General features: G+C 34.3%; 1 protein-coding gene across 10 annotated transcripts in view; it reads left to right on the top strand.

The window, feature by feature from the left end:
• The first annotated feature begins 11,942 nt into the window (after positions 1-11,942).
• The window catches only part of LOC125683484 (LIM zinc-binding domain-containing Nebulette-like), a 28,230-nt gene continuing 24,535 nt past the window's right edge, over positions 11,943-15,637 (top strand). For all 10 annotated transcript variants that reach the window (XM_056140081.1, XM_048924708.2, XM_056140080.1 and 7 more), the window contains exon 1: positions 11,943-12,159. In XM_056140081.1, the coding sequence (XP_055996056.1) occupies positions 12,091-12,159 (69 nt within the window). In that variant the 5' untranslated portion in view covers positions 11,943-12,090. The remainder of the gene's footprint in view (positions 12,160-15,637) is intronic.

Here is a 15,637-nt window from a genome sequence, read left to right as displayed (position 1 = left end):
TTTTATCGTTTAGTACATTTTTCTAAACAAGATACCACGATTTACGCCACTGAATAGATATGTCTAAACATAAATAGTTAAGTATATTTTATATCGGTTCCAAAATAAAAGGATGGTTTCCGTTATATGATTTCCTTTGATGTCCCACTGGACTTGTGAAGTGCAGCTTTAAATCTGACCCTGGTGACTGGTACGCAAAATTAAGGTTGATCGATCCTCATGTGACGTCATAGGTTTTTGCAAAAATCTTAATAAATTAAACTTTGCGCATGATAGAAATATATCTTTTTGTCAAGGGCAATAACTCGTGTGCTGGAATTTCCTCAACTGGATGTCTATTATACATTGGTTTCCCTAATATCCATGATTAATCTATACATATTTATGAATTAGCAGTTCTTTTAAAACTGTTGATATTTAAATTTTGTCATTTCAACAAGTTTTTATCTATTTTTATTATTCTGTTTAACGAAAATGTGTGTTTTCTAATGTTGATATACTTCTGTTTTTGTATGTCTGACATCTTTAAAAAGGTGGCAACATATACGTTTTCTTTGGTTATTAATTGAATTAAACTATATTGAGTGGAAATTAATAAAGTTTTTCCACTTTTAACCATTAATATTGATAAGTGACATGAGGATGGAGCTACCTTAACTAATGGGTTTTTTTTACTCATAGTCTTGATTCACAATAATTTTATTTTACTCTTTTCTAAATTAAAAACCGACATATTTCCTTGTCCAGGCTGATACATCCTGTTGGTACAAGTACCGTATTTCCAGGAACACCATCTCTGTAACGAAAGACGAGTCTGCTGAGAACTGTGAGACTTATATTAGTTTTGAGGTCAGTTTTCGTCTATCAATTCTCCCGGAATCCACATTTAGTAACGTTACTAGTGCCTGATGTATAAAGCTCACGCATAACAACCAACAGATGACGTGATACTGCTCAATGACATGCACTTGTTGTAATGTTTATTTACACCAAAACTATACACAATACCGGTAATTTAATTTTCTCGTGAGAATAAATTTTCAGGACAACCTGTCCCTTCCTATCTACATAGAAAAGAAAACTGAATAGAAAAGGAAACTAAAACTACAACTAATCTAAAAGCTGATATATATATACACGTATAATACAGTTTCTTTTAGCTATAAATTACTTTTTACTCTATTTACTCAATATCCGATTAATCTATTTAAAAATCTATATGTCAATTGTTTTCCTGGGCTACATCATCAAACTGATCGAGACGCCAAAATTGTAAAGGAAAATCACCGATACCTTCGTGTTTCCAAATATACATTTCAATTACATTTTTCCAGACTTTATTCACAAAACCAGAAAAGTTTTAACCTGTTTAAATTAATTAAAATCCTGGAGCACCATTTGAAACAACGTGATGTAAAAATACATCTGTGTACTGAGAAAAGTGTATACTATTATATAAATTTGTTGACCATACTACCGTAAACATTCACCTCTCTACCACTGCCAATCTCCGACTGTAATATTATGTGTCATGGTTCTCAGTAACAACATTTTGACAGTCTAAGAAGAAAAAACGAAGACCTAGCACTTCTAAGGCTTTGCTAAGTTGTCTTAAAGGGGCATGGAAGTCCAGCAACTTTTGGTATATTTAATTTACTGTTTTCTGAATGCAACACCCTGCAGTCTCCGTACAGCTGATTTCAATCCTGGGATACAAAGGGCGATCTTTTCACTTTATTTCACAGCATTTACACGGTGTATTATATAATTTGTAAAAGTAATGTAAGACACGGTGGTATATTATAGGGGGGGGGGGGGGGGGGTCCGTAACTTAAATTACGGCCATCCAAAAATGGCGGCGTCTGAAAATACTACGTTGTTTTATCCTTCATTTCGTTAGATTTACATATTCTTCTTAACTTTGACCTGTCATTGAGTTCCTCTGCAATATTCACAGCAATGTTGAAGTGTGTGGTTTCGACAAACTACTGTAGGTTTTCCACAATGACGCCTCGAAAATATTGACGTAATGACTGTGTATAATGTTACAGTAACCAAAATTTTTAAAATGCAACAACTGAATTTTAAAAATATTGGCAAGTATTGCAATAAAACTTGTCTATGTTTACTTTAAAACAGAAATGACAATGAAGACTTAGGTACGTCTGAAACAAAGGCACCTGAAGTGTGGATAGCTTATATAGATATTATGTACATACCCCCCCCTTCTAGAATGAAATTATTTTTATACAGAACCAATAAATTACCCAACATATGTTACATGTATTTCCCCACCGATCATCCTCTTAAGTCGTTCTGAATAATCAGTTTCTACCTTCTGTAAGCTTCTGAAATTGATGACCACTTGTGAGATACTAATATATGTACCACATCATTATAACAAGCGTAGAATTTACGAAATGCTGACTTTAAACGAGACTGCCGAATCCTGTAGCATCAACCTGCCTGCCAGCAGCCCTCCTCGATTCAAAAACTGATCACCCTCAGAACAAGCTCTTGCATATCGAATCAGTTTGAGAGATATAAACACCATATGCAGGTGATAATGGAATATGTATGTTGTAATGTTTTAGGTTTGAAACGGCGGTAGAATCGAAAATCGGACCCGAAACCTCCTGTCTGCAAAGCGAGCGCTCTGACCACTAGGATATCGCAAACGATTAGGGCAATAGTGGATGCCTGAATTGATTAAGCGTTTTAGATTAGAAAATCAAAATTACAATAACGCTAGAGAATTAATGCTGGACAACTCGCCCCCCAAGACAACTCGCCATATGAAAAGGTGAAGATAACGAACAGTGATCAATCTCATAACTCAAAATTAAGAGTTGGGCAAGCACGGACCTCCGAAAATGTCAGAGGTGAGACCGGGCGCCTAAAAGGAGTAAGCATCCCCTGTCGACCGGCCACACCTGCCGTAAGCGCTATATCTTGATCAGATAATCGGAGTAATAGTATGTAAAAAAACGGCCTAACATGTCAGACAGCATTTTACCCAATGATAAGTTGTATTGGTAAACTAGATCGTTATAACGACCATGGAATTTGCAAAATAGTTTAATACTGACTTTAAACGAGACTGTTGAAACCCCTGTAGTATCAACTTGTTTGTCAGTAGCCTGTCTCGATTTAAAAACTTACCATACGCAGAACAAGCTCTTGCGTATCGAATCATTTGAGAGACATAAACACCACATGCAGGTGATAAGGAAATAGGCCTTTCCGAAAACGTGAGTTATCTCTCTTTGTATTCTTACATTTAGTGTGAATATGACAACTTCCGGGTAGTAACACACTCAGGCTGCGCATACATTATAAGAGTTATACTAGTATGGGTGTTCTTCAAAATCGTAAACAGTTGAAATCATTTGTACGAGAGAGTAAGAAAATGTTAATGGAAACAAAAACGAATTTCTTGATCGAGTCGGCTATGATTTTTCGGGGGTTGTGGTTGGGGGGTTAAAAACTGAATTGGAAATCACGCAGACATTCATTTGTTTACATATGTCTCCAATAACGACTGACATAATTATTTTGTATGAAATCAGTACAGAACTTCTGATTCTCAAGAGATGATGGTATCTCATCAACTCAAAGCTCGGGTTTTTACGAGGATGGACACGTGCAAAGATCTTGCATAACATGCCCCCCCCCCCCCCCTCTTAAAAAAAAATCAATTAAATTAGGAAATCAACGCTCTCATTGTTTTATCAGCGCAAAAATTATTCCACCACTACCAATCGATTCTTTCAAAAATAAACGAGATCGCAATGTTTGGGTAACTTTCTCCAAAGTACCTGGACGTGTTCATTCTGTGTGCAAATCATTTGTACACTGCAGCATGAGGCTGAAATTGTTTTAAAATATCAACTGATGTTTAAAATGCAGAAAAATAGGTAATTAAATAAAAAAAAAAATTAATTTTATTCAATATTGCTCGATTGAAATAAATTAGTTTTCATAGACCTGTGTGGTCCGCGGGGGGGGGGGGGGGGGGGGGGTTATATTCTCAAATGTACCGTACAAAGGCTTTCTGGGGGAAGGTAAGTTTAACCCCCATGCAATAGAATGCTTTTGACGTCTCTGTATCTTCCCTTTTTTATTCGTTTTAGCCCCCTTGAAATGTACTTGATTATATATAGGCACGTATCGTGTCATAACAGAAATTGCAATGACAGATTTAGATCCCCCTTTTCGCCACAAATTTACAAAATAATTTGAGTAAAACTCCAAATATTTTACCCCAAATGGCTGTATTTACAGGTACACACTCTTGCCGACTATAAATTCAGGGCGTTCAATTATAAGTTATTTTATTTTCAAAACAATTGTATGTGTAAATGTCAGTTTAAAGATGGTTTGTGACGATGAATTTCTTTATGGTTATACTTGTATTTGAAACTGTATAAAATTTGTGAGTAGTCAGCTGGAAATCTGTCAGTGGACTCTCACTTACAAGTACAGGCTGGGATAAATTTTACTCGCCAATCAAAGAGATGGACATTTTCAAAATCCAGAGGTGTCAGTCCGACATACCTAGACGTTCATCGTGGCAGAACTGTTATCGCTGAATGTACTACATTTATATTGAACAAGTAACTTCTGATATTTTATTATAAATCTGACTATTGAAACACGGGCTAAAGATCCTGATGAAATGTATGCAATATATGATATATACTAATTTCAGTCATAAAACACGTGAAATCCTGGAAAGTGGGAGGGGGAAGGGTAGTTAGAATAATCTAACTGCGTCTCATGACAGGCCCGCCGTAGGAAATTACATCACTTTAACGATAGAACAGTCTATCGGGGAGAGGGGGGGGGTCCTCCTCTACTTACAACATTAATTTTCTATTATCTTTACATGCAAAGTTGGTTATTTTTACGTGTATGAAGTAAACTTATGCATTGGGATTTTTGATTAACGTTAACATATTTGTTGGCATGATTACTGTAAAATTATACAGCAATATCTTTGCGGTCTTCTGCACTGTTGATAATGACGCTTCTCGAATATACTACCCGGAAGTCTTGAACTACTGTTACGCAAGGGCACTACGTTCCGGATCAAGGAAAGATAACTCATGTTTTCGGATTGGCCTATACTGCTACATAAATATGGAAAGTTGACGATGGAGAAGCTGAAGTCATCTCGTTTGTCATAAAGCCGAGTTGTTGGTTTGTCGTTAACATAGGTCTATATGTTCAATAAAATATCTAAGTACGAAGAAGATGTGGAAGACTATGTGGTAGCTTTTATTTCGGGTTCACTGGGATATATAGAATCGACATAATTATGAATGAAATGTTTAGTGTTGAGAGATAAAACATCGTCGCATTCTCTCACCAGAGGGCGTGTTACGCAAGCTTCACATACACCTCTGTCAACGCTTGAAATCACGTGACAATATACTCACATGATATAAACAATTACTCTCGGTTTCCTTTCCTTTTCAAAGTCCTGGCAATAGGTAATACATCAGGCTCTTTTCATAGCCCACTGACACTTTATAAGTACATATTTACCATTTAGCTGTTTGTCTCCTATTTTACAAGTTTTATCGTATTTTCACAGCCTTTCTTACTTTTGATTCCATGTTTACATTTAAATCTTCACCATGTGTATGTCCTACATTCATACGCATATTACGAAGTAGTTCCAAATTTATGATCAGAAAACGGCGATTTTAAACAATTTACAGTAAGCATCAATTTAACTGCACCAAAGACATATCATAATATGACTAAATATTTAGTCCAAAACATAAATGTTAGATAATAGAAACTTTTACAAGATTTCTGTAAAAAGCCGTTGACAGAGGTGTAGTGCGAGGAGCGCACGGAACTCTGGGTAGAGAATGACATCGTCGGTGTATAAATGTTAAAAAGATTTTCTTTTCTTTTCATGCAGAAGCTTTTGAATAAACTTTTGCCTCGTATGAATATAAAAAGCATGTCAGCTAACAAAGGAGCACAATTCGTGCCCATATATATGTTGGCTTAATTTGGTTGCAATAAGTACATGTACAAATATAAAATTTCTGAACAAAAAATGAGGGACTTGTAAATTTTGTACATCTTGATGAGTGTAGCCAGGGACTGTCTCCTGTACAGCTTAATGAGTGTAGCCAGGAACTGTCTCCTGTACAGCTTAATGAGTGTAGCCAGGAACTGTCTCCTGTACAGCTTAATGAGTGTAGCCAGGGACTGTCTCCTGTACATCTTAATGAGTGTAGCCAGGGACTGTCTCATGTACATCTTAATGAGTGTAGCCAGGGACTGTCTCCTGTACAGCTTAATGAGTGTAGCCAGTAACTGTCTCCTGTACAGCTTTATGAGTGTAGCCAGGAACTGTCTCCTGTACAGCTTTATGAGTGTAGCCAGGAACTGTCTCCTGTACAGCTTTATGAGTGTAGCCAGGAACTGTCTAGGATCACCCCCATATTTTACACCACAATGCATTCAGATGCGATAAACTCCCAACATCGAAATTCGTTTGCAATTCGGACACATTTGATACTGAGTTGGACATTCATGTTTATCAAATGCACGAATTATACAAGCAAGTAACTTATTACTGGTATGCTATTAACAATTATTTTATCATTTACATTTGTGAACTCAATAAAATCGTGACACAGTCCTAAAGGTACAGTACTTGATTTTTATTTTATTTTTTAAATCCAATTAGGTCCTATGGATTATTCAAAATCAGGTGCCCTATAATAAATCAAGTTGTACCAACCATGCACGTAGAACACAGGCACTTGTTTCTGTAAATAACTTACGACCTCTGTATACTAATAATAACTAGTATACAGAGGTCGTAAGTTATTTACAGAAACAAGTGCCTGTGACATAGAATCAGGGAGGGCGGGGCACTATTTTGACAACATTCATTTCCTGTTATATCTATTCACAAAAATGAGCTAAACATAGTTTCACAGTTGATAAACTAGGTTTATCGACTGTAAACTATAGTTTGCGGACCGTAAACTATAGTTAACGACGTTAATCTATATTTCACATCTGTAAACCATAGTTAAAGGACACATGACACAAAAAAGTATTTATCTGCAATCATTGTCTTTATAATCCTTAAGTCAGATTCTCACACTGAATCTGTTAAACACGCATCCGTTTCACAGCTAAAGCTGTAACACTGTACTGATAAGCAGCCTGACCTCAATATGCATATTCTAAACCCCAGAGATCGGAAACAGTCGGGGTGACGTCAGAGATGAGCTACAGCACAGAGATGCTATATGCTTCTACAGAAGAGATACTATAAATCTTTCTTATCACTGATCAAAGACAAACAGTTTCCCTAATTACCAGTAATGGGTTAAATGCTGTCATAAACAAAGAACATGCACACTCATATTTCTTTGTGTCTAAAGAGTTATTCATATAGTTTGTAAGGATGCCGTATTGTGCTGTTTATAATTGTTCAACCTCTTCAAAAGTGGACAAAAATGTGTCATTTTTTCGTTTCCCCAAAGATGCAGGTCTTCAAAAAGCATGGGTACATTACTGTCACAGAAGAGACCTTACATTAACCAAATACAGTAAAATATGTGAGAAACACTTTACGCCAGATCAGTATTCTCGTTATCCACCCCGGTTAGCTGAATTAGGTTATCATAATGCTCTTGCTCAGTTAAAAGATGATGCTGTACCCGATGCTGAGTGGCCTACCCAAGGTGAATGTTCAACTTGATCAAATACTGAGAGAAAAAAAACCATCTGGGTATGGTGCATATAGAAAGCGACAAATACTTCAGGTAAAAAAAAACTAATTTTTTTTTTTTACAATATGATTACATATGTGCTGCAAGTTAACTGTTTTTTACTATTCGTATTTTGTATCAGGATTCAAATTTAAATTTGGGGAGGGGGTGCAATTTGCTAGAGAAAATTGTTACCAAAAGAAAACAAAGATCATTTTTTATAATCCCTGTCTTCATGGGTAAACGGGAAAAAAGTCACAGGAAAAAAAAAGTCACAATCTGGGTAGGAAAAAAAGTCACAGGAAAGTAAGTCACAGGAAAAAAAGTCACAATATGTATAAAGAGTGTCTATGACCACACCTAGCAAAAAAAGTCACAATTTCTTTTGTTCAAAATTTTTGATTGTTTTTGCCTATACCAAGGAAAAAAAGTCACAATATTTATAAAGAGTGACTTTGACCATACGTAGGAAAAATAAAGCACCGATGAATAGTTAACATTTGCTAAAAAAAAACAAACAAACATATTTTTTCCTTCATCCTATGTATGGCTTCAAAGATTGTAAACTGATGCCATTTTGTCTACTTATACAGGGAATACACTGTCTAGAAAAGGGGAAAGGTGCCTTGTGAAGCCACTAATTAATCTCAACAGTCCCTGTCAACAACTGTTGTAAATACTTAAAAGTTAATTTTTATTGGGGTTATTTGTTTGTTGCAAATGATTATAAAAAACATGGAATCTTCTAACTTTGAATCAAATTTAAGTAAAACTTTTCTCCTTATATAATAATTGACTTTTATATATATATATATATATAAATATGTAAATATGTAGTTTTCTTTCAAAATATATATACTGTGACTTTCTCCCCCTTTGTATATGTGACCCTTTTCTATCAAAATATATACTATGAATTTTCCCCTATACATATAATATAATATATATTGTGACTTTTTTTCATACATCTATGTGATTTTTATACAAAATATATATTGTGACTTTTTTTCCTGTGACTTATTTTCCTGTGATTTTTCATCCGTGACTTTTTTTCCTACATTCGTTTTATGGTAGGTTTCTTACATTATTTATATGTGACATACATTTTTATAGATAAGGGGTTCAGAATGCCATGATGTCAATTCATTAGACATATACGGAATTTTTGTTGTTGATTTTTTTTTCAATATATACACGATATACATACTGGTACATATTTATATATGTTTAGCAATTTAGAGCTTGGGGGAAGGAGGATCAACAACCTAAATCTGCTGCAAATGTGAATATCAAAGTTTAAGTTTATTACATGATTTCCAATAATAGTTTACTGCAATTGAATTTTGTTATTTCTTAAACAAATCAGAGTTCTGATAAGTCTTCAGCCATTGTATTGAATACGTTACGGTGAGAATTTGCAAGAAGCTCACCTCTGACGTATATAACACACACGTGACTCTTATCTCATTAACTGTCGGCACTGCTCGGAGAACTGCTTCGGCTGGTGTTTACAGATTACTATTTCCAGCTGTGCCTTGTTATCAGATGCTTGTTTAACAGATTCAGTGTGAGAATCTGACTTAAGGATTATAAAGACAATGATTACAGACAAATAATTTTTTGTGTCATGTGTCCTTTAACAGATAATCTATGTTTCACAAGCGTAAACTATAATTAACAATGAAAACAATCATTAGCGATTGCAAAACATAGTTTATCTGATAAATACGATTTCACGATTGTAAACTACGGTTTACAAGTCTAAACTATTATTAACGAATGTAAATGATAGTTTACGGTTTGTTAGATATAGTTTATAGTCATTTAATGCGCCGAATTCACAAAAAAGTGATAAACACAGTTTTGTTTAATATAGTGTATGAGTAAAAATGGCAGTTAGCTATAGTTTACGATCAAAAACTATAATTAACGAATGTTAAACATAGCTTATCTGATAAATATAGTATCAGAATTTGTGAAACTAGGATTAACAATTGTGAACTATAGTTAACGAATGTAAATTATAGTTTACAAATGTGAATTTGTATTTATCAGTAAAATCTATTGTTAACGTTTAACTAAAGACAGATAAACTTGGATTAGCATTTGTAAACTATAGTTTACAACCGTTAAATATAGTTTTACGGATGAAAACTATAGTTAACGAATCGTTAACTATAGTTTACAGTCGATAAACCTAGTTTATCAACTGTGAAACTATGTTTAGCTCATTTTTGTGAATTTGGCGTGCCATATATATCTACATTTAACTTTAGTTTATATTTTCACATGCAAAGTGATATATATAAGATAAGATAAGTTTATATATATATATATATATATATATATATATATATATATATATATATATATATATATATATTCTCCAAACAAACTTCCATGTGATTTTTATTGTTGATATAAAGCTAGACAGTGCCCGGCTTTCTATCAAATAGCAAAATTTGACTTAACCCTAACCCTAGATCAAATTGATTCATTGTGTTTGAACTTAAATATTTCAAAACAGAATAAAATCTTTTCAAAAAGAATCATGAATTCTGCATTTTCAATATTAATGTTAAATCTATTGTATATTTATAATCAACACATTCAAATTAAATTCATTGACACTTTTTGCTAAGTTTCCGAAGTTTGATCGATCAAAATATTACTTGGTGGGTCTTCCATTTTCCTGCTTTTGGAGGTCAGGTGTAAAATCAACTGTGGTACCGTAATCGAAAAGCAGGGATACAACTCTTTAAAGTTTAATCATTGCTTTATTTTAAGTCAATCACAGACGAAGATGAATTTATTGCACGAATTTTGTAAAAATCAACATCAAAGTTGCCCCTCTTTAGACCGTGTCCGACTCGAGATCACTCTACCCTATAGGATGAAATATCGTTACACTGAGATTTAGATCCCGTATAGAGCCTACAAGTATACAACTTGCTCCAATACTGAAGCAACACTATCAAAATTAAATTTTCGTACAGAGAATGAATGTGAAGAATCTTCTTTTAATCTATACCTATACATGTACCATCAGCTACGTACTTGTAAAGAAACGATATCATCACCATCATCATCATCATCATCATCATCATCATGTCATTTCTTTGCACAAGGCTAATATTATCAAGAAAGTTTAATAGCAAGAAAGATTTATCAGGGGCGGATCCAGGAATTGCCGTTACGGGGGCGCCACTTTATGAGGCAGGGGGTCTGGTGGCGGCTTTGAGGCCCCCAGTGGGTCCAGGGCGAAGCCCAGGGGGGGGGGGGGGCAGGGGGCGAAGCTCCTGGTTTTTACAGATTTTATAGAGCTTGAAACATGTCTCTTATTTAGTCATTTGTACTATTTTCTATCATTTTTTATAAGGTGAAATTAACAAAATGACGCAAATTTTAAGTGTTTTTGAAAAAAATTCAGTTCTCCCAATAAAGTAATTCAAGAAATAAAAAGATTTTGTCATTTATTTCTCCGGGAGTGGAAGAAATCATTGCTTTTTTATCGTTTAGTACATTTTTCTAAACAAGATATGACGAATTATCTTAGATTTGAAAATTTGAGGGGGGGGGGGGGGTGCGCCCTCCTTAAATCCACCACTGTTTATCGTATATTATTTAACGTTTTTCACTCAGTCATTGCCAGTTAAGGGGCTGCAAAATTTAGACCAATACTCGCCTCTTATGGAAGGGTTCTTTATAAATATCGTGTCATGCACACCTGCTAGCTGAGACACGGGGCCTCGGTTTTTGCGATAAACCAACTTAAAAATGATAGAACAACAATTTAATCATGAACCAATATATCTTGAAATTACTATCTGGTCTAAAAACATGACACTTATTGCAAATGATAATTTTAATGGAAGCATAAAAAACATCTAGCTGGGTTGTTGTTGTTTGACTTAGAACTTCACTTTTGAGACAATCCATGCGTATTCTTCACTATACAGAGTAGTCGTTCTTGACGAGAATATATCTTTGTAGAGCGGGACTTTTGCATGTAAAATAAAGGGAAAACACATTAACATTTCATATTGTTCCTCGACAAACAAAATCAATTTTCATATCGCATGATATATTTATTAAAAGAAAACGTTTCCACTAGATTTGATGTTGGTCCCTTTCAAATTCTATAAAACACGAGCGAAGTCGAATAAATCTAATGACAGGTATTGCATTCCATATGCTGATTTTGACATCACTTCCGTATCAGTAAAAGGCTGAGAGTGAGAAAGTATCCAATTTGGAAGTTGAAAATAGTGCACTGTGTTTCCATTACAGAAGTGGGTGTTCTTGATTAATGTGATCATTTTTGGTTACAGTAATAATGAATAAGAAGTGTGCGAAGTGTGAGAAGACGGTGTACCCGACGGAGGAGTTAAAATGCTTAGACAAGGTCGGTGGTTTTTGAATTATGATGGCTTCTGTATTTGGCTAAACCGAGCCCCTCGCCTTGTTTCAGTATATTGCACGCACTTTGAACCTGTATATTTCGGTATGATAACTGTTTGCTATATTTTCTATAAATGTTTTGTACTTCATGGATAAATACAATGAAAACCGACCTGTCGCTTGTGTGTAACCACTACTACTGTTAAAAAATGGGCGGGACCTTTCACTGTGTCTTGTTTTGGTATTTAGCTTGTTTCATGTGGAATTGATTTCTATGTGATGGTGTGTCTTTGAGTTTTAGCACACTATATTTTGAAATATGTTTTAGAAATAAGACATGATTTATTTATTTAGATATTTCAGGTTCCTGACTATTTTGTTGAATGTTTACATATAGGCATAGATATAGGTTTTAACTATAAACAGGCATTACGATGAGCATTTCTGTCACGTTATTCCTGCATAACCTTGACTCGATGTGCAATACCCATTCCTATTTATTATTACTGTTATTATTTAGCGGACAGATTTTCAACGTTTGCTAAAATTTTTTTATGGAAGTGTTGATTGTTTGAAGCCAAACATGTGCACCACATCTACACTGAATTAACAAATGTTTGCATGGTAGTGTAACAGAAATTAGTTGTCGGGAAGAAAAATTTTAAAACGTTTTCTGCATCCAGTGTATATCCGCAGTGATACTGAAGTGGAGCAAGCAAACACTTCATGTTACAGTCTTCTCGGGATCTGTAGATTACATAAGTACTTAAGCTCAAAGTTTTTCAAGTGTGCGCTTTAGCTATTCAGGATTTCTACACTCAAGAATTAGGAAAGAAATCTATGTCATTTGTTGTATTCATTATATATATATATATATATATATATGTATGTATATATATATATATATATATATATATATATATATACAGGGCTCGAAATTAACATATGCCCGTCAGTCTGTGACTGGTTAAAAGTCTGGTGGACTGACTGACATTTGTTTTAGTCAGTCCGATGGGAATGGTTAATTTTCTAAAGCATCATTTTGGAAAATATAAAGTTTATGAAATTTTATTTACACATTTGGCATGCTTCGATCTGTAGATATATGAAGACGTAATATATAAATCCCACATTTAATTGAACATTGAAATATTGTCCAAGGCATATCGAGTTAAATTTCATTTCAATAACATTAACGAAATATGTTTAATTATTTCTGGAAAACTCTGTTGGACTGGTAAATTTTTCTGCGGACTGGTTGAAATTATACCGTATCAGTCCGGCTGGACTGGTGACATAAAAAGTTAGCTTCAAGCCCTGTATATATATAATATATATAAAAGCATTAAGTTCCAACAACACCCGATACCTAAAAGTGTTGGAGCCACAACATGGATACAAGGTCAAATACAAAAAATTATACAAAGCACTAAGATGACCAACGACACGAACAACCAGATTATCAAATTTTTGGGACGACCCGTCCCAGGGCTCGAAATTAACATATGCCCGTCAGTCTGTGACTGGTTAAAAATCTGGCGGACTGACTGACATTTCTTTTAGTAAGTCCGATTGGACTGGTTAATTTTCTAAAGCATCATTTTGGAAATTATACTTATGAAATTTTATACACACATCTGATTTGTAAATATAAATCCCACATTTAAGTGTTACAATATTGTCTGTTGGACTGGTAAATTTTTCTGTGGACTGGTTGAAATTATACCCCATCAGTCCGGCTTGACTGGTGACACAAAAGGTTAGCTTCAAGCCCTGCGTCCCTTCTTCAGGACAAATGAAAACAATTACATAATGTGGCCAATATCAACAGAGAATAATAACAAAAACTACATACAAATACATCTAGCACTACAACTACACTACTCTACAAACGTATTTACAATGCAGACTACATGTGTTTTGGTCTTTATAGGCTTGCCAATCAATGTTAAAAGTGGAGCGAATTAGGACATGCCTTATTTGTGCAAAGAGCTGATCTAATATGTAGGAAGTGATAAAAATAGACTTATATATATATATATATATATATATAAAAGCACTGAAAAGGCCACGACACTGTTGGTTATTTAAAACTCAAATTTTCGACGCAACCCGCGTCTTTATCAAGAGACGCGGGTTGCGTCGAAAATTTGAGTTTTAAATAACCAACAGTGTCGTGGCCTTTTCAGTGCTTTTATAAATTTCTTTACTGGCCTTGTATCTTCTCAGATCCGACACTTTAAGAAAGTAGGGTGTTGTTGGGTTTTTGTGCTTTTATATATATATATATATATAGTGTGTATGTGTGTGTGTGTGCAGAACCATCAATCTCTTTGAATTGGGAAAAAAAAAAAATTCCCAATTTACTCATATAGAAATTCCCATTATCACAAACTGTTACTTTGTGTGTATAAAAAAAATTAAATCATGTTAGTTTCGTTTTTACTTTTAACTTCTCGCGCATTTTCGACAAGGCCCGAAAAATAAAATTTCCCAATTTGGTCCAAAACTTCAATAATTTTCCCAGTCTAATGGGACCCGGACCCTGTACCAAAAAGAACAGTGACAGCCCTGGTGTGTCACCAATGACACGAGCAATATAAAATTTCTTCAGGACAATAGAATATTGACAGAGAAATGATATGAATTTATTAAAAGTCTAATAGAAAACTATTTTAAAATGTGTAATAGCAGAAACAGAATTGATATTAAAATGAATGACTTGACAATTTTGAAGGAAAAAATCTTCATAAAGTTTAACATTTACATGTAAAGTTCATGGTTTACATTATATTGGGCAATATAAATCAAAGACCACTCACATATTAGCTGGTATAACATGATATATTGACCGACATGTTATGTTTTCACGCCTGATGTTTGTAGAACATGCCATACTAATTATGTTCTACAACCTGTTAATGATCAATGTGCATGACCTTATTTGGTGACATGCTTTTCACTTAATATATATTTAAGTAATGATGTGACATATTGTATCAACTGTCAGTAGGGATGATTACTTAAATAATTAGAAAATGGATCACTGTCATTGAACCTACAGCAATGGTCACACACTGATTGACGACTGAAGTGTGTCAATAAAACGCATCGCTGAACACAAACATGAAGATTCGTTGGACTGGAGAAGATTTCACCAGATTTCAGATAAACAGTAGTTATTGACTGAGTGGTCAAGTACATTAGAGTAACACATGATAATTAGGTAAATTCCTTTTGTTACGGAATGTATGTGAAGAAAAGGAAAACAAACATTTTAAATAGAGAAATAATGATCACTCCCCCTCATAGTGTCATGAATCAACAAGATTGAATCTCTTTATTTACACAGTTCAGCAGACCTCTTGTCTGTCTTATCTACTGTGTAGACAAATCCTTGCATTGTTATCACAAAAAACATATGCACAGATTTAACCAAGTTTTTTAAATAGTAATGCTCACTAACATGGTGCTTTTGAACA

Source organism: Ostrea edulis, chromosome 6, assembly GCF_947568905.1.
Source record: "Ostrea edulis chromosome 6, xbOstEdul1.1, whole genome shotgun sequence".
Classification (NCBI taxonomy): domain Eukaryota; kingdom Metazoa; phylum Mollusca; class Bivalvia; order Ostreida; family Ostreidae; genus Ostrea; species Ostrea edulis.
This window is presented reverse-complemented; position numbering and strand designations above follow the sequence as displayed.